Source organism: Mustela erminea, chromosome 7 (assembly GCF_009829155.1).
Source record: "Mustela erminea isolate mMusErm1 chromosome 7, mMusErm1.Pri, whole genome shotgun sequence".
NCBI lineage: Eukaryota > Metazoa > Chordata > Mammalia > Carnivora > Mustelidae > Mustela > Mustela erminea.
The window spans coordinates 2,163,246-2,182,704 of NC_045620.1; the positions used below are offsets into that span (position 1 = coordinate 2,163,246).

Sequence of the window (19,459 nt, forward strand, 5' to 3'; positions counted from 1 at the left end):
TCTGAGCAGAGGCACAGGGTGCCCGGTCGGGACGTGGCCCCAGCAGAGGCCCCAGCACAATACGAAGCAGGAACCAGGAAAGCACTGGGAGCTCGGTTTCGCAGGGAGCCTGACGGAGCAGGGAGAGGGCGCGTGGGGCTTGTGGCAGCTGCGGGACCCTGGAACCCACTCTAGCTCGGCCTCCGAAGCCTCTTCTGGCTGCACCTGAGAGCAAGAGCCAACAGGCAGCAAGATGCTGTGAGGACACCATGACCTGGCAGGACGTGTCCACCTACGCCAGCCCCGGCCCACCCTCTAGAATGTTCCTGGCTGCAGTCTCTGCTTTAGAGGGACGGCTCTTGGGAATGGCCATCACGGCCACATGGCTTCTCAACCTAGAAGTAAAGGAATGCGGGGCGGCCCTGGGAGGGAGGTGGGGGCCAGCACAGAGAGCTCCACCCCAGGCCTCGGCCCTCGGCCCTTGCAAGTCTCGGTGTTTCTGCTGCGGCAGAGGCTCTGACCATCCGTCTCGAGCATCCGCCAGTTAGGAATGATCCCTCCGCTGGGATACAAAGCCAACCCCCACCTGGGAAGTGAGTGCATCAAATCAGCATTGATCAGTGACTGTGCGCGCCCGGGGCACCGTCCTTGCTCAGAGGTCTCTGGGACCCCACAGGCCATCATCAGAGACGCAGCAGAGCCTGGACTCCGTGCTTCTACGGGAGAGAGAACGTGTTTCCTGGCGCTCCCACTCCCCTCCACATTGCCTGTCTCTCGTGCATTCTGAACTTGTCTCCTGGGAACAGTAAGTGAGCCCTGGGCAGACGTGTTCCTGTGGGCTGAGCACCGGGGTGGGACGCTGCCCCAGCCCAGTGGCTACCACCCAAGGTAACTGCAGACGGCACACAAACACATCCTTGATGCACGAGGAGCGCGTTTCAGTATCTAGAATGAGAGCGTGCGTAGCGCCGAAACACCACATCACCGTCTCCTCCAGCTCGGCAAGCCCAGGAGAGGGGACGGATCGATGAAATGGGGTCAGCCAAGCAGCCTGACTCCTGCCCATGCAGACACACAGGTGTCTCCAATCTCCACTCCCCGAGACCAACGTCGCTCGGGAGAACTACCGCATCCTCCAGAGAAGTGATACCCGCAGACAGGGCCGCGGTGGCAGGCAGGACAAAGAGGCAGATATCAACTGGTGGGCCTCCTTGGTGCCCTGACCCTCAGATGCAGAACTGCCTGCTTTGCCGATGTCCAGACCAGCCAAGTAACCCAGCAGGGAAAGTTTACCAAACGGCAGCCCATGGCCTTTTAGCCGGGTCACAGCACAGGCCCCGAGTCGGAGAAAGGCACCGGGGCCTGAAATGTGAAGACTCGGTCAGGTTTGGCCGGCACCTACCCTGTGGATCTAAGTTGGAACCGGAGCTGGAAACGTCAGCCTCGTGCACTGCATTGTGTGGATCAACGGTGGGGCTGTCTGGTCCGAAGACCACGGAATCACCACCCTTGTTATCCAGTTATGCTCTGGACACCTGCCGCTAACACAGCCCACAGAGGGGCAAGTTCATTAGACGAAGACCCACTTGTCTTACTTGGCTTTGATAATGGCTCAATAAATACACTGAACGAGCCCAGAGGTGCAAAATGAAACACACTTTTGACTTTTCCACTCGATGCTCACCCTTCTCTAATTATCGTGCTCTCACATTTTCTTGCTTATCAGTTCCAGCCTCTGCCCCTCCGAGAGGTGTGAGAAAGCTCCTCTCCTTTTCCTGCAAAGAATCTTTCCCGAGAGGGAGGCTTCGTAGGGGATCTGAGGAACTGGCACCGCTCTCCAGCTCCCTAGCACACCTCCCCCTGCACACCACACACACGCACGTGCACACACACTCACCCTCACAGCATGACCACGATTCTGTCAGACGTGGAGGAGAACCCAAGAAACTCCACATCATCACATACTTGAACAAAGCTACGAGCCAATGGAGGGGAAAGGGATTAATCTCACGTAGCTCCGGCAGAGGGACCAGAGAAGGCAGCAGAATGGGGCTCCGTGGAGAAGTGGGATTGGAGGCAGCAGCCCTGGAAGGGTCCCGCAGATCAAGCGAGGGCAGCCAAAACGAAGGAGCAGAGCAGCAAAGGAAGGGGTGGCAAGTTCCAGCCGCTCCAGCAGGTGGTTCCATGCCAGCCCCAGAGGGGGTGGGCGTGGTGTGGGGAAAAAGGGAAAGGGGCCCTGGGACCACGGCCTGGAGGGCCTAAGACCCTCTGGGACCCCTAACTAATGGGCCAAAGAGTGATGCAGCCGCTTTGGTATCTGCGGATCCAAAGATCCACATGCATTTCTGAAGCCAGACATCACCACCAACGGCAAAATACACAATGTGGAATATTAATGAAGTGTGGCGTCTGTTTAAGACGCCTTTCCCTGTCCAACAGCCCTTGACCCCAGGGCCTTCTAGAATAACAGGCCCAGACTCCATTATCCAGCATCCGTTAACCACCACCTGGGGCCTCCACGGATACCCATCCCACAAAAACACCAGACGTGGCCACAAGGGACACAGCAGTGTGAGTGAGCTGGTGTGAACCCCGCCCTGTCATCGCCCCGAGAGGCAGAGAGGGACAGCGGGAATGTGGGATCACGCTGATCCACTGCACAAACGTAGCCTCGAATCCTCTGTCCCCCAGTCCCCAGGTCAGGCACCAAGATTCACACCTGGATCAGGAACATCCCCCACAGATCAAGCTACTTAGCGGAGTCTAACCAAGTACATCTGATCTCAGCCCTGGAGATCATTTACAAGCGAAGGCATCAGCTCGTGATTGGTGTAGAGTCCTGGAAACATGTTCAGGTCGACACTGCAGACATGCACTTCTGGCCCCACGCTCTAGCTGGAGAGTTCAAGTAGGAATGAGGCTTTAATTTATGCTCAGGAAAATAAAAATAGATTAATAGGATCCAAGTCAAGCCGCTAGAAGAGGTTTTTCTGTGCCAAAAGACAGGCACTGTGAGTTTCCCTAAACAGGTTATCATTTCAACATTGTAAAGCACTAGACTTATTTTTTAAATAGCAAAACTACAATTATCTCTGCACGCCCGTATCGCCGCTCCGCAGTGCTCCCGCGGAACGAACCGACTCAGCGATACGGGCAGGACGAGCATGTCTGTGCCACACTAGACGGCTGGCCTTATCAAAATCCAGCCGCATTAATCCCTCCCTTACATCAAAAATCAAATAACTTTCTGGAGAGAGGCTCCCGTCTCACGAAGCGCAGCTCCCCTGGGACACGGTGAGTAGAGATTAACGGCACAATATGTTTGGAAATAAATAGATAAGCGTTTGCCTCCGCAGCTCCTGCCTGGCTCTCGGAGCTCGGGACTCTGCAGGAAGGCACCGACAAGCGGCCGGAGTCCCGGGCGCCCTCCCCGTCACATCTGCGCCCCTCGAGAGTGACCGGGGACTCTGGCAATAAACAAGGCCATCATCCGGAGTGCCATTTCCAACAACAGAAGTTTGAACCTGTGTGGCATTTAAGCAAGACGGAAACAATATTATTTCAGAACTGATAAGGGAGAAATGCAGTGAGACAATTCCCAGATAACCGCCAGGAGGGGATGGCTTCCTGATGAAATAACCACCTTCCAGAGGGAGGAAACAATGCGGTTTTCTGCCTGCGTGGAGAGCGGACAGACAGAGGGCGGGCTGCTGCGGCCTCCTGGTCTTGGGAGCGGCCCCCGCCCCCCCACAGTTGCTGGACGTGATTAATTAGTGCCTCCTTGAAGCGGCAACCTAAGGAACCCACCGGGGGACTTTTGTGGGCACGTCACAGAATGATAACCTTCCAGAATCCTCCTTTTAGAGGCCAAAAATGGGGCATGTTTCCAGCAGTCCCGAGCCGCGCGCCGGCGCTCCAGAGGGGACGGAGGCTTAGAAAGAACTCGCTTCTCACGGCCTCTTTTGTAAAGGGAGGAGACACCACGCAGGACAGAATCCAAGAGAAAGGAGGCAGCCGAGTGCGAGCCTGGCGTCTGCTCCCAAGTCCCCCTGCTCTCCGGCCGCTGTCCTTCGGCCCCCTTCCCCCCGCCCCCAGTCAGCCCACGAAAACCCAAGTGGGTCGGTCCCAAGAGCCCCAAGCTGTCTGGACCCAAACCTTGGTGCGCTGGTGAGGCCCAGCTGCTGTTTCCCCTGGAAAAAGGCAAAAGTAAGATTCTCTTACGTTGGGACAGACCCACCCGGGGAGTGGCACCTCCTCCCCGATCCCCGGGGGGAGGTACGACCTCTCCAGGCTCCCCCGCTGGAAAATCAAGTCCCTTTCCTAGGTCCTCGAGGCCTCACGCACCGTGTGACAAGGACAGGTGAGAGGCACCAGCGCCACGTCAGGGAGGCCTAGAGACGTTCAGAACCGAACTGCAGACAGGGAGCAGCCCTGCTGATTCACGACAAGCCGGAGTCCAGCCCACAGCCCTGCGCCGGCCCAGAGGGAATGTAAGGAACCGGGGAGGGAGCCCGCGGGCCCCTCTGCAGCACTGATTCAGCCAGGCTGGACACGAGGGCTGTCGTCCATCGCTTCAGGAGAAGCGGCTCCCATGTTGAGAGCCTTGATTAAATCCAGCAGAAGACGCAGGACCCGCAGGACCCCGGGCCAGTAACACCCGGCAAGCACTTCTTCTCCCCGCTGGTTTTCTCTAGGTGCCCAGGCATCTGCTCTGCACACTCAAACTTGCCTCCAAGGAAAGCAAACAGGACGGGGGATATGTAGAGGCTAAGATGAGGAGACCCTGAGTCTCCAGTCCCCCAGGTTCTCCCTGGGAGACTCCAGAAAGTTCCAGAATCTCTGTGTGCTGGAATCCCTAGGCAAAGAGCAGAGACAAGCCCATTCTAATTTTAGGGGCTGTCACAAAAGGCTGTCGCCGTCATCATGTTTAAAAAACCAGAGGTTTTTCTTGGAACACTGAAAAAATTAAATAAAGTTTAAAATAAAATAAAGGGAAACCAGAGGATTTTAGGGACTACCACGCTTACAGTGTTTTGAACGCAAATCCCCAACATGGGGCCATCTCCAAGACCCACCGGTGCAGGGCACTTGTGCAGCGGTGGACAGAGCACCTGTGGGGCAGTGGACAGGGCTGCCCGAGCAAAGAAGCACCTGCAGCCTCCAGGCCTAAGAATGCAGAGCGCCTGTTCTGTGTTTTGACCAAAAATCCCCCGGAGAAAGACCCCGCCCCTTCGGAGATGCTCCGCCTTCCCGGAAAGGTGCCGCGGCTCCACCAGGAATGGAAAAGACCGGAAGCTCACACCCTCCCCCCCCGTCATTTTCAAAGGATCCAAGACTTCAAGCAGATTGCAAAGGCCCCCGTGACTTTGGCAACATGACATCTTCTGTCTTATCAGGTATTTTTATTAGCCAGGATTGTAGAAAATTGGCGTTTCCCAGCCATTAACCTTTGAAGCATGTATTTTTTCCCCACATGGAAGTGTATCTCACGTTTCTCTACAGATCGGTCCAGCTCCTTTAACGGAAAAAAACCCGTCATCGTGGAGCCTCCCTGTTCTCCAGAAAACATAGGTTCTATGGTTTCACAGACTTTTGATCACAATCTTACCACCGGCAGCCCTTCCTGGTAATCTGTTTTTATCTTAAGATGTTAAGACGAGATGAGGTATGTGGCATGGCCCCTTGTTTGCATGAGGGAAGGCAGAAAAGCAAAAGGTGGTTTAAGAAACGAGCGCCCAGCTTTACAGAGGGCGACCCTGTGCGCCGACACCTGGCTGGGTCAGCCTCGGACCCCCCTGGTGCTTCCCCACCCCAGCACCAAAAACGCCCCGACAATCCAATCACACCAGAGCCCTGTTAACAAGTAACCACAGTGAACAACTCAGGCTCGCACGGCCCTCCATGAGCCGACAGAGCTTTCAAGAAGCCAGGCTGTAATTTATTTATTCAGTTTTTAAAAAACATGCCTTTTGCCGAAAGGTCTCTGGCTGCACATAAAACAGGGAAGGCCAAGAAGGAAAAAGTTCCCCAACACATCCATGAAGACCTGCCGAACAGAGCTGCATCTAACAGAAAACTGAGGGCATCGAAGGCTGGTCCCCGCATCTCGGGGCTCGACCCTCAAGACGAGCGTCTGAGCTCATCCACCCACAACTGGGGCCGCGCAGAAAAGAGAGGCGCCCACGGCCACGGAGGTCCGGGCCCCGCATCAGGAATGCGGTGTTGTCTCAGAGGGTCTGCTCCTGGCTGGGGCCCACATGTGGGCTCCCCAGAGCCTCTGGGAAGCTGAGCTTCTGCCGGCCGGCCGGGCTCTACTTGGCCGAGCGGTGGCGGCCCCAGCTGTGCGACCGGTGTTCATGCTCCCCAGGCCAGGCACTGCCCACCTGCATTACCCCACTGGCCCTCCAGACCCGTCCCTGCCATTGGCACCACGTGTCCTCCTACGGTGGGCGCTCTGGAAGGTTCCCTGGGACATGCACCTGCTGCCACACAGTGGATGGGGGTCCGGGCCCTGGAAGCCACTCAGATCTGGACCTCAGGGAGCCCCGTGTCCACCGGGAACATCCGAGGCTGCAGTGTCACGGCAGGGATGGCCTCAGGCGACAGGCTGCCCACCTCAACCTAGGCTCCTTGGCAGCAGCTTGGAAGCGTGGACGAGGGGCCCCAAAGCATCACACGTCAGCGTCCTCAAGCAGGGGAAGGGGGTCTGCCTCACAGGGTGGTTGTGCGGATGGGTCTGGTGGGCCCCAGGGAGGCACCCCGCGTGGTCCCCAGCACAGAGGAGCCTCAACCTGCAGGCCGAGTGGCAGTCCTAGCGACACTGGGACAAGGGCCGGGTGCTGGGACCAGCACGGGGCTTCCTGTGCTTGCCAAAGATGGCCACACGTGAGGCTCATCCTACGCACGGCGTTCAAACGCCCGTAGGTGTCCCGTCCGATGAGCCAGCCGAGGCTTCCCTCTGCCAGCTTCTCACTGAAGAAAAACAAGAAAGGGAAAAAGGGTGTCTTTGTCCTTGAAATACCCCCAGACTGCAAACTGGCCTGAGCCTGGGACAAAGCAAGGAAGCGGCTCCTGGCAGTCCCAGCGAGGGCCCTCCCCCCTCGGCCCCTGTGACCAGAGGCACTCGTGGGGAAAGAAGACGCGGCCCCAGGGCCCAGTGGGAGCGGAGCTTGGGGACCCAAGACATCGTGAGTCCAGCTGCCATAGTTCTTCTCGGGGAGGGACGGGCCAGTCCCACCCCGGGCCCCGTAAGAGCCAGGACAGCCAAGCTGCGGGACACAGCAGCCACTGACTCCCCAAGGGGGCCCCGAGCTCCCCCGGCACCCACACACCCGCGGACCGGGAAGCGAAGGTCCCCAAGGATACGCAAGGCCGTCCCCATGCAGTGGTAAGGAAGGGGCGGCGGCAGGGACGGGCCCAGAACAAGCGTGCAAACCTCTGCTTTTGAAGAAGCCGAGCAGCCAGGCAGCAAAAATGCGGCTGCTTGAAACACAGGGAACTCGACTCGCAGAGCCAGAAATAAGACCTTTTTGCATTTGCTCAGCAAAGCAGTTTTGGGGAGAGAAGAGGCACATTCTGTAAATGTCTCCCTGCCTGGGCGCCAGCGCCTTCCCGCCTGCCTCGGCGTCTGGGCAGCAGGGGCGCGAGCCCTCCTCCTCTGGAGCCGCCAGGCCCACAGGCAGACCCACAAAACGTTGGTGACGTCACCACGCCATCGGCTCCCAGCTCTGACCCTCGTGAAGATGGCATCGGACCAGGGAGGCTAATGGGACAAGAGCGACTGTTCCACGGACATTTCAGTCCCGATGGCATGGTTCCGGGTCACGCTTTTGAAGACAGGGGTGGGGGGGGGGGTCTCTGCCACGAAGGGCCTTACGCACTGTCCCCGTGGGGCGGACGCTCCCAGCATTGTGCCCGTCGCTCGCCGGAACCGCGTGTTCAGACGCCGCCAACCACCTGGCAGGCGCCCTTGGGAATAACGTGGTTTCTGCCGACCCTGGGATTCCGAGACTAAAATTCCTCCTGACCTAAGGTCCTCAGCTTGAAGGAGCACCGACTTCCCTGGGAGACAGATCAATCCGGCAGCTCCCCAGGGCCCAGCCCTAGATTTCTGATGTGCTGGGTGTCTGAGCATCCCGGGGCACCTGTAGCACATGCCCACAAGCTCAGAGGGTTAAAATAACAGGAACTTACTCTCTTGATGTTCCAGAAGCTGGAGTCTGAGGTCCAAGCTGTGGGAAGGGCTGTGCTGCCCCTGGGAGGCTCCAGGGCAGGGTCCTTCCTGCCTCTTCCAGCTCCCGGCCTCTCCAGCCATCCCGAGGTCGCGGTGGTCTCTCTCCCTCTGCCTCCCTTCCTGCGGCTTCTCCTGTGTCTGTGTCTCTGCTCTTCTGTCTCTTATGAGGACACCTGCCCTTGGATTGAGGCCCCCGGACCATCCGGGACAATTTCATCTCAGGAACCTTACTTAATTGTGTCTGCCAAGACCTCTTCTCCAAACGAAGTTCTGGGGATGACTCTTGGGGCGCTCACCATTCGACCCACTACGGTAGGTCTGGGAGGGGACGCAGGGGCCTGCGGGTCACCAGTGTCCCCCGGGCAGGCAGCTCCCCAGTTACGCTTGGGCGTGCTAGGCCTCTGCTCTTCAGATAGAGAAACCAGGGCCCACAGAGAGGAGGGCAGCGCAGCCCAGCCGGGCCCTGTCCCAGGAACGCCCGTGGCTTCCCACACCTTCTCCCTCAGCCTTGCAGGCAGCAGGAGCCTGGGACCACGTGCTTCGCAAACACGGACACTGGGGCCCCCTCCGCTCTCCAGGCTGATCAGCGTCAAGTGCTCAGTTACATTTGGCAGCAAAACCAACGCAAGACCATGATCTGACCTTTCTCCACGGTGGGCGAACAGGTGCACAGCTCCGAGGGAGGACCCGGGCCGGGGGGGACGCCCTCCTCCGTCCTGCTCAGAGAGAGAGAAGGATCCTTCCCCAGCAGACACGGGCCTGCACCCCCCACCCAGGGGCTGGAACTTTACGAGATGCGATTCCAAATGGAAAAGGCACCCATGGCAGGCCAGGAAGGCCTCCCTCCGCCCCTGCGGCTTCTCCAGGGGCCTCGGCCTGGGCAGGGAAGCTCCTGTCCTCCAGCACGAGGACCGTCTTCCCGTAGGCAAGGCCGGGGGAGGGACTCTTGTGCCGGTGGATATTTATCTGTCGCTGAAGGCTTACCTTAATCCTTCCTAAATCCCTGCACGCTGGCGGCAGGAAAACAGTGAAGCCAAACAAGGGGCCTTTCGAGGCGGCGAGCTGCTGTGGGCTCCGCAGCCTGCTCCCTACGCGGCTCCAAGCGGCACTAGGGACACGGGGCACGGCGGGGAGGGGGGTGGGAGCCCCAGGAACGAGGCGGGACTGGATGAGCGGCACGGGGCGTCCGAGCACTGGCATGTCCTGATGCACCCCGGCTTCCCCAATTGCTCTGGGACCCCGTTTCCCCCACAGGGAAGGCGGTGTCCACGGGAGCTGCTGTGGACCCCCAGGAACGGAATGAAGGACACGGAGAGGTGCACGGACCCCAGCGCATCGGGGCCGGAGACACAGGCTTGAGGCAGGCCCTGGGGATGCCGGTGAGCGTCCCCTGTCCGGCACACGGGCCTCTGTGTGGTAACCGACACGGGACCGGGGATTAAGGACAGCCGGGTTACTGCGGTGGGCCCGGTGCCATCAGGAGGGCCCTCAGAAGTGGAAGAGGGGGGCAGCGGGGTCAGAGGTCACGATGCAAGCCCCGGGGGTTGCACAGGCGGGAGGGCCGGGGTGACTGTGGGAACAGCGCGCAGGCCGCAAGCCAAGGAAAGCCCGGCGCCCCGAGAGGCTGAGCCGGCCAGGCCGTCGACTCTGCCCCAGGACCGCCAGGAGGAATGAGCCCGGCCCACGCCTTCACGGCGGCCTGGAGACGCGGCCTGCTGGAGTGCCAGCGTCCAGAGCAGTGAGCAGCTAAATGTTTGTCTCTCAAACCACTAACTATGCGGGCTGACCCGGAACGACAGGATCCACGACCCAAGCGAACTCCTGCCTGCGCAGGCGGGCGGGGGTGGTGCCCAGTCACAGGGCGCTCCGCACAGACCCGGCGCGGCTAGGGCAGGACCTGCAAATGCCCCGAGTCCCCAGGTGTTTCGGAGGCGTCAAGGGAGCAGGTGTGTCAGTGCCCGGGAAGACCTCACACACACCAGCTTGCCCCGATGGAGGTCGGGAAGGGGAGTGGGCTTTGGGAGAAAGAACACACCGGCCAAAGATAACTCCCTAGCTTTGCTGTTTTGCTCTCTTTTGTTGAAGCATGGAAGTCGGAGAGCCAGCCTGAAACCCCAGGAGAGGGCAGCCAAGAACCCGGGCCAAAAGTCACCCAAATTCTGAACCTTCTGACAGAAGCCGACCAGCCAGCAACTTTCCACGTCCCCCCGGGGAACTAAAAGCAGGGAGCCTGTCCCAGGAGGCTTCATAACACGTGAAGTGGGGGGCTCTACCGCCCGTGGTGCACAGGAGCCCACACGCAGTATGGTGTTCTGTCGTGATGGAATTCACTCGAAGTCAAACTTGCTCCTTCAAATAGAATAACCAGCACATTCTCTGGAAGGACGAACCCCTGCTCGTTCCCTTGTTCTCGGCTGGTGATAGTTCTGGCATCTGCTTAAGCAGGTTTCCAAGATGCAGAGACGGAGGGATTGGGGCAGGGAGCGAGGGGGTAGGCCTGGAGACTTCTTGCGGGGGGCCCTGGAGACACCCGGGCCACCAGACCTGGGGCAGATGAGTGGCACACACCCCGCTCACGCTCGTCCTGCCACGAGAGGGTGCCGGGGCCTTCTCGCAGTTGCTGGCTCCCCTCCCGGGTCCGCGATCAGAGGCTTCCTTCCTGTCCCTGGTGCTCGGATCACCCATGTCCCGGCTTCCAGACTGCGGGTCTCCTCACCAGGGACTCTCTTGGGGTCCCCCAGCACTGGCCAAGCCCGAGAGCAGAGAGCACGTGCTCTGGACCGCGTGCTTCACGCCCACAATTGAAAATGCCCAGTGGCATCCCAGAATCCAGGCTCTTGTGATCCCAGGGCCACTTCTGCAAACCCGAGGTGTCCACGGAGGCCGGACCCACTTCCGATGAGGCCTCAGTGTCACCGATGGCGATCGAGCACCTCTTGACATACTGTGCCTCTGCATGTTGCAAACATCCAAGACGAGAAACAATTAGCACATCCGAGTCCCCTATAATTGCTAATTTTATGACGACGCCATGAACATCTGGGGTGGCCTGTGGGCACGTGATCTCAGAACTCGGAAGCCATCTTTGCTCACAGTACATGAGCTACAAGCACGGATCTGGACAAACAGGGAACGTAGAGCAAACACACGTGTTCGGGCCGGCCTCTGCCCCACAAAGCAGGACCCATTTTACCTTGTCGGCAAAGCTTTCTGGAGGCTCCCACAGCAGGGTCCGCGGAGGGCTGGTGTGTGGTGTAGCCAGAACCCAGGGGTCCTGTGGGACAATCCCACGTGACCTCGCGTTCCCGCATCCTGAGACGCCGTCAAGACATGCGGTTTTGAAACACAGAAGCCTTCACTTGAAGCCGGGGCGTCCACGCACCTCTCATCCCCAAGTCTAACTGGTGCGTGAGCTTCTGCAGCGTGGGGCTTTGGCTGGTGACAGTGACAACACACACACCGGCCCGAAGTTAGGAGATATGGGGCGGGGGGCTCTGACACACTGCTTAGGGACCCAGATGCCACCAGCATCCCCTCAGGCCACGCGGGCCACGTGGCTGCGGAGTGCAAGCCTGTGGTGCTTTGCCTCCTTCTGGCCACCGGGACCCCCTTTGCACCTGCGCTCTGGCTCGGGTGCAACCCTGGGGGCCAGGCCTTCCCAGGCTGACCCTGCCTCTGACCGAGGCCACTGTCTGTGGGAATAAACTTCCCTTTCTCAACCTATCTCTAACCCCAGACAAAATCGGCGGCGGGGGGGAGGGGGGGGAAGCTGCTGAGCACCCAAGCGACCCCGAAACGGCAAGGCTGGCCCCAAAGACAGCCAGAAGGGCATCACGGTCTCCAGTGAGTGCTCCACAGCAGGCTCTGGGGGCTCCTTCTTGGGGACCCTGGAGGCGGCTGCCAACGGAGGTCGAGCAGGTCCCGGTGCTCTCCTCTGGCTTCCAGAGCAAGAGACGTGCTGGCGTGAGGCCAGTGGAGCCGCCGGTCAGGGCGCAGTCCTGCGTGGCCATCCTCACCTCCACTCCTCGTGCAGCCGAGGTCCTAGAGCTAGCCTGCACTGCAGTCAGAGCCCCCAGGCCTGCTCCCCTGGCTTCCTGGAGGAGGACGGCTAAGAGAGCCAGCGGAGACTGCACATTCCCTGACGGGTGGGGCAGACAGGCAGCCTGGCTTCCTACATCTAGTGATTCATCCACATCCTGGCCAGGACACTAATGTGGTTGACTGTTCATTTCATCTGCTCGGCAATCACGTACCGAGCACCACGGCGTGCGCTCTGCGATCCGGGGTGCTGGACACGGATTCTCGTCCACAAGGAGCAGGGCCGCTACAGAAAGAGTAAGACTGATACCCAAGGAACAAAGGATCGGTTGCAGGGTCCCCCAAACTTGGGCTCCACTCAGAGGATGAAATGTGTTCCAGGCTTCCAGAGGGAAGGACAGCTACTTGCTGCCATGTACCTTGCTCACTCCCCTCACCCAGGATTGCCTTTGCTACCAAGGACAAAAAACCCAACTGTGGTATTTCAGCCTTGGTTTTCTCACCTCTCAGGGGGACAACGAGGCCAGAGGTTATCTGATGTGGTTCAAGCACGCCACCTAGGATCTAGTTCCCGCTGCACCATCCTCACCGTCACAAGATGGCTGCTCTGTCTCAGACATCACGTCTGTCTTCCAGGCAGGAGGAAGAGGTAAGGGAAAAAGGCAGAGGGCATGAGCAGCTGAATAGGTTCCTCTCTACCAGGAGGAAAGAAGGAAAAAAGAAAAACCCTTTCCCAGTAGCCTCATCGAACAGAGTAACCTAACCAGATCATCCTAGCTGTAGCAGGGCCGTATTGCCACCGCAGTATAACAGAGTCCACCTGTCATGTGAGCGTCGTAGACAGGACTCTGTGTACGCCGAACGGGTCAGTACAGAGCAGGAGTCTGAAGAAGACGGTGAGAGTGGACGCGGGAGGTTTCTCATCAGCACCACCAGGTGGGTGTCCCAGCAGCTCCCGCTCCCTGGCAGATGAACTGAGGGGGCCCAGTTGCGTTACAGTGTCCGCGTTCTCGGGCTCATTCACAACTTCATTTGAGACTGTCACTGCACAGCTGCCACCACACAGGTTCGGCCCGAAGCCAGGGGTGGCTCTGCAGCAGACTAGCTGAGACTCTCGTCCTGCATCTCGTGACGCCTTCTTTCCCAGTAAGAGCGACCTGTCTCACGGGGGTGGGTCAAACCCAACTGCCTGGAGAAGAGGCTAGTGTCCCTACACTTGTCAAGATGAGACAGTGGTACCTCTGGCCCTGCCCATGATGCTGGGCACAATTCTTAGGTGCTGATGCCAAGCACCTGCATGTGGGCTCTTCCCCCCTCCCTCCCCCTCCCCATTCCTCCCTCTCTGGGCCTTAGTATGCAAATGAGTCATTCATTTCAGGGTGCATTTAGGGAAGGTGCTGGAAGCCACAGCCTTAAAGGGCAGACACCCATGCTTATCTCCTCAGTATCCATTCCTCCCTCCTTCCTTCCTAAAACAGAATCTTACTTGCTCCAAGGAGATGGATCTACCAGGTGGTGGATCATAATAGCTCTAACCCAAATACACAACGCGATTCTCCGCTTCCCAGCCTCCCCACCCCTTTCAGCTGGGAGCGGCATGTGACCTAGTTCTAGCCAAGGAGAACAGCAAGCATCTCGAGAAAGTGCTTGATCTCCTCATGCAGGGAAGGGATGCAAATGGTACCCCTCCTCCCTCCTTTATCCTGCTCCAAACTCAAATGCAATGGCCGGAGCCACAGCAGCCAGTTTACAGCTAGGTGGTAATAAACCGAGCTGACAAGCCACAGACGGCAGAATAAAGATCAGGTAGTGCTAATGGCACTCACAAGCTGCTCTAGACCCCGACCATCTCTCTTCACCATCACATGAGAAAAATTAAACCCCCTTCATTTAAGGTTCTGGTAATGGGGTTTTATCCTGTTGGCTGAGCACACTCTGAGATGATCTAAAACAGGACAGCAGAGTGCCGGAGCTGCTGCCCTCGTGAACCGTCCTGTTTCAACAAGAGAGATGCTGGCCCAGAGAGCAGAAGTTCTCCGAGGAGGAAGCAGAGTGTAGCTGGGCTGCACCGGATGGCCCTGAGCTAAGGCAGAGTGGGAGCACAAGGGCTTCCCGAGGCAGTCCTCAGAAGCAGCGCTCCCCTCTTCGCTGTATTGTAAGGTTAGCATCCAGACTCCACTCCCTCCTGCCCCAGCAGACACTGCTACGCACACACCGCCTCCTGTCCAGGACCGGGGGATCGGACCCACGCGTCCTGGGCTCCCACGATACAGCCTCTAACTCTCCCATTTTGCCACGAAGCTGGTCTGGGTTTTCCAGGACTCTGCTCGCCACGAGAGAGCAAGGCAGGTCACTGCCTCAGCTGCGGGCGGGCTGTTAATTATTAACAAAGCCGAGAAAAAGACACCAGCTCAGCAAACGCCCCACACTGAACTACGGCGCAAGGAACGTCCCATTTTGGCCGAAGGAGAACCGCTCAACCATCCTCCTTTAGATATGACCATGCACCGGTGATCACGGCCGTAAGTGAGCGATCCTGAAAACCACACTTCTGCTAACGGCACGGGACTACGCTCGAGAGCTGGCCAGAGAAAGCAGGCCCAGGAATTCCAGCTTGGAGGGGATCCGGGAACACTACAAATCAGCCCAGTGGATGCCCCACACGGCTGTACTTAGAGGCTCTGCTGCTGACAAGGTTCACAATACCGTAGTGCTTGCTACCCTATTGGGGAAAACTATTTTAAGCCTAATTAGCATGAAATTTTTAGAATGCAAATGCTTTTCATTTAGACATAAAACAAAATGCCACGACATTTCTTCCATCCATTTATCATAAATAAGTTAATTACTGTGTAACAAATCGCTCCTTCTGGAATCTGGATGTTCGGGGCTGCTGGTAAGCTGACTCAGGCAAAGAGAAGGAGCCACCAAGCAGCCGTTAATGGCTTTCAGGACACTTACAATAAAACGGTGACTCTGGGAAGCTTCGCTTGTCAAATTAAGGTTAAGCTCTCTCTGTTGGAATAACTCAATTATAAGCAGTCATTATCTATTTAACTTGATTCCTACCAGAATAACAGAAATATCGTGGCTTTATTTTATTTTGGATGCACACATCTTCCCTGTGGTCTTGTGGTTTGCAGAGAGCGTACATAAAAAGAGAAATTTTTATCTGCCCTGATTTGAGTGTGTGTCTGCGTCAGCTTTTGCCTCCATATGTGTAAAATTATTTCTAAGATGTAAAACATCTTGGTCCCTGAGAACAGTGGGGGGAAGGGGATACACACAGGTGCAGGAGAAGCAACGGGGCTCTAGCCTGTCCCACAGGAGGGTGAGAGCAGGTCCCGATGGGACCTGGGAGACACCTGCTCCTCCCCTCACCACCTGGACGGGGCTGGACCTTATGTCAGGGATAAGTACGTGCCCCCATAGGGGTCGAGCGCCCCCAAGGGCTGAAGGCTGGTCCAGGTTCACCTTCTCTGTTCCACACTGGGTGAAGCCTGTCCAGGCTCAGGGGGCCAGCCAAGGTCCAGCCAGTGGCCAAGATTTCCCCACGACACCAGCCAAGTACAAAAGCCAGTTCAGCCTGGAACCATAAAGCAGCCAGGACAGAGACCATATGCCTGTTAGAAATCCCACATTTCATCATAAAAGGTATGGGAATCTGCCATTCGCTTCCACAGTACGTAGCACTTGGCGTTACTAAGAGGCACTTTTCCTTACATTCCTGAATAAAACTGATACCCACGATCTTATCAAGAGTGGCTCCATCCCCAGAGAGGCCCAGGATGCCAGCTTCTGGACAAGGAAATGGCGGTACCGTGTGTTCCTTGCCACGTGTGACACTACAACACACTGAGTGTGAGAGCATCTTCCGGCCTTCCCTGAGCGCACACAATGGGACACTCGGTAGGCTAATACACCCTGAAAGGTGTAATACACCCTCCCTAAAATTCATAGAGCAGCGCCTAAAAACTCTTACTAATATAAGCCTCCTTGAGCAACACACCCATTCTGCTTCTGGTCAATGGCTGGGAATTTCACTTTTATTTTTATTTTCGGGGGGGATCAACGGAAGAGTCAACAGTATCATACCCTTAGCAGTCAATGCAGACGACACCGAGCACATGAGAACAGCTGCACTTGATACAGGTAACAATCCCGATTCCTACAACCAGGCGCGAAGGAGGGAAGCCTACAAGCTCCACCTCCAAGGAAGAGAACCTGGAAATTTGCCTCCCGCCGTGTGTGTGGCACACCCTCTCCCCACCCAGAGGAGCCGCTGTCAGCTCTTAAGGGAAAATCCCAGATTCCCTAAAACACAAAACTGGGGAGAAAGTCAGCCGCGTGAGGATTATTTAGTCATGAGAGCTGAAATTTAGCTCTCAAGCTTTATCCGAAGTTCGTTCCCTCCATCCCTCTGAAATCAGCTAAAAGCTGCTACTTCTGGGAAGGCGCACAGCCGCGGTGTTCGTGGTAGGATTTGGAATCCTCAGAAGGAAGAACGGATTTATTTCCCCTCCCATGCAAATGGAAAGTTTAATTAGTTTGTCTCGAAAGGGAAACAGATCAACATGCAGAATGATCTACTGTCACTTGACTTCTGAAGCTGCCTCTGACGTTCCCATCACAAGTGTGGATTTAATCCTACAATTACGAGAAAGCTAATTGGTAGTTCCCTCCTGCATGTGTGTTTTCGTGTTGTCAGTGGGGCAGTAATGAAAATGAATGCCACATTTGTGAACAGAACGTCTGTGGGCTTATTTACCGCATCTCCAACAACATCGTCTGCTTTATCATGCATTTCAAAGCAGGGATAATTTAAGAATCCAGAATTTCATACATAAAAATACTTAGCAAGAAAGTCTCTCCCTGCACATTATTTGGGTGACGTTACATCCGAATTCCAGTTTGTTGCCCAGGAAATGATTCACCTCACTCATAAATGACAGGCATTCTGAATCATTCACCTGCGATGAAAAATGTCTTTTTGAGGTCCCTAGACCCCCCCGTCTCACTGACCTCGGAGCCATCATCCTGCAAAGAGCCAGGCTCAAAGGCAGCCCCACCTTGCCTGTTCCTGGAAAGGTCTCCCCCATCCGGAGCATCACTTGCAATTTCTTCTTACACCCCCCCAAGCCCTACCTTTGAGTAGCCGCTCTCCTTCCAGAATGTTCTCCGAGATTAATGCCGTGTAGTCTTCTTCAGAGAATCCAGCCTTGCAGGTCTCCCTGGCTGTAAGATCCCCATTATGGGCCTGAGAACGGAAAGAAGAGAGGTTGGAACAAATGTGAAGCGGACAGAAATTCAATCCAAAGCCTGCGTTTACCAGGGGTTGCTACAGGCTGGGTCTGGCCTCCGCCTAAGCAGAAACGCAAAAGCCACAGTCTCCGCCCAAACCCAGCGCTCTTAGTTTCCATGCTCTCTCGGCCTCACCTGGGCCAGCAGCCCCCCCAGACCCCGTGGACCCCAGAAGACAAGGGCAGAGCCACACCAGCAGGCACCGTGCGCTCCCGGCTGCACGCCCGCACCCGCGGTCAGGTGTCAGTGATAAACGGGGCACAGCGAGGGAGTGTCAGGACCCACGGACGCCACAGGACAGCCGTCACCACGTGCGGTGACCAAAGCTGTGCGAATGTGGTCTCTGGCTCTGGAAGCGCCTTCTTGTCCTGTGCTCACCCCCAGGTGTGGGCAGGATGAACTGACCAGAGCATGGGGCGGGGACCAGCGGGAGGCAGCACCTCACTTCCGACCCCTCTGACCCTGCGTCGGGGGGAGGAGCCTCTGCTTCCCACGCCGGGCGCGCGGGAGCCCAGCTTGGACTAGGGGGCCCTGCAGGCTTGGCCTGGGGTCGCGGTGCTGGGTGGGGAGGAAGGCCGGCTGCCGGCAGGAGGGCTGCCTGGGAGGACCTCTCCTGCCCCACAGAGGGCAGCATGTGAGAAGCAGGGGAAGCCGCAGACAGCAGGGAGCGGCGGCCAGCGGCAGCCTGAGGACCACGCTGGGCTCTGGGTGCTGAGAACCTGGAGGCTTACGTCTTCTTCGTGGGTCGCCAGGACAGGAGGAGGCGGCAGAGCAAGAAAGGAGGTCCTCCCAGGGGCGGTCAGCTCTGGGCAAGGAGGGAGGCTTCCCAAAGACGGGGCTCCACACTCCAGGCCTCCCACCTCCGCTCGGCGGAACACTGGTCCGCCCTCGGAGCCCCCATCTCTAGCGCAACCAGGCGAGACAGCGCCTCTAACTGACCCGAAGGGGTGGGTGTCCGCCTGTCCTGGAGCGCCCGGGACCCTGCCCAGCGTAAGGCACAGGAGGCAGCAAGGCGCCCCAGCCGGGCTGCGGGGAGTGGCGGCTCCAGGCCGGCCAGGCGGGGTGGGGAGCCGTCGAAGAGACCGCGCGGCGCGGCAGGGACGCTGGGCCGAGACGACGGAGCGCCGCGGCCCCCTTCCCCCGCCAGCGCACACGGGCACCAGGGGCGCAGCCCGCAGTCCTGCCTCTGCGGGGCCGCCGCCCTCATGGCCTCGACTCCACACTCCGCCGCCGGCCGGGGAGCGGGCGCCCTCCCTCAAAAGCGCCATGGGGAGGGCGAGGGGAGCGGGTTCCTTCCTCGGGAAAGCTCCAAACCGCGGCTCCACTCCTCGGGAACGGAGCTGCACGGAGAGCCGGAGCCCCGCAGGCGAACTCGCCCGGGAAAGTTTCGCCCCGTCCGGGCGAGTGGCGAGCGCAGCCGGAGCGCCCCGCAGCCTCGGAGCGGGCCCCGGGGGCGCCGCACTTGTTCCTCTCGAGGTTACAGCTGCGCCGCCGGAGGAGCAGCGAGGCCGATCGGCCACGAGAGGGGGTTCCTGCAACTCCCGCGGCCCCGCCGCCTCTCCGGGGGCGCCACCCGGCGCAGCCCCGCGCGCCGCCCCCGGGGCCTGCACCCACCGCGCACAGCCGGTCTGGGGGCCGGGCTCGCGGGCTCGGCGGGAAGGAGGCGGCCGCCCGGACCGCGGTCCCGGGCTCCTTCAGCCTGCGCCCGCCCGGCGCCTGGCTCCCCAGCCCCGCTCCCGGCGGCGAGGGCCCCGCCGGACACGGGCTCGGGCCGCACGTCGCGGACTCGGCGGCGAGGGTGCCCCGCGGTCCACAGCCTCCGCCCGGCCTCTCCCCGGCCTCCGCCAAGGTCCCTGTCGGCACCCGGAGGACGAGCGCGGAGGCGGCGCCGCGCCGCGAGACCTCGGT

The 19,459-nt window shown here is 58.5% G+C and overlaps 1 protein-coding gene across 1 annotated transcript in view; it reads right to left on the minus strand.

The window, feature by feature from the left end:
* CDH4 (cadherin 4) overlaps positions 1–19,459 on the minus strand; it is a 502,292-nt gene that overhangs the window by 482,223 nt on the left and 610 nt on the right. The window contains exon 2 of the mRNA XM_032350165.1: positions 17,396–17,507. Within this exon, the coding sequence (XP_032206056.1) occupies positions 17,396–17,507 (112 nt within the window). The remainder of the gene's footprint in view (positions 1–17,395; positions 17,508–19,459) is intronic.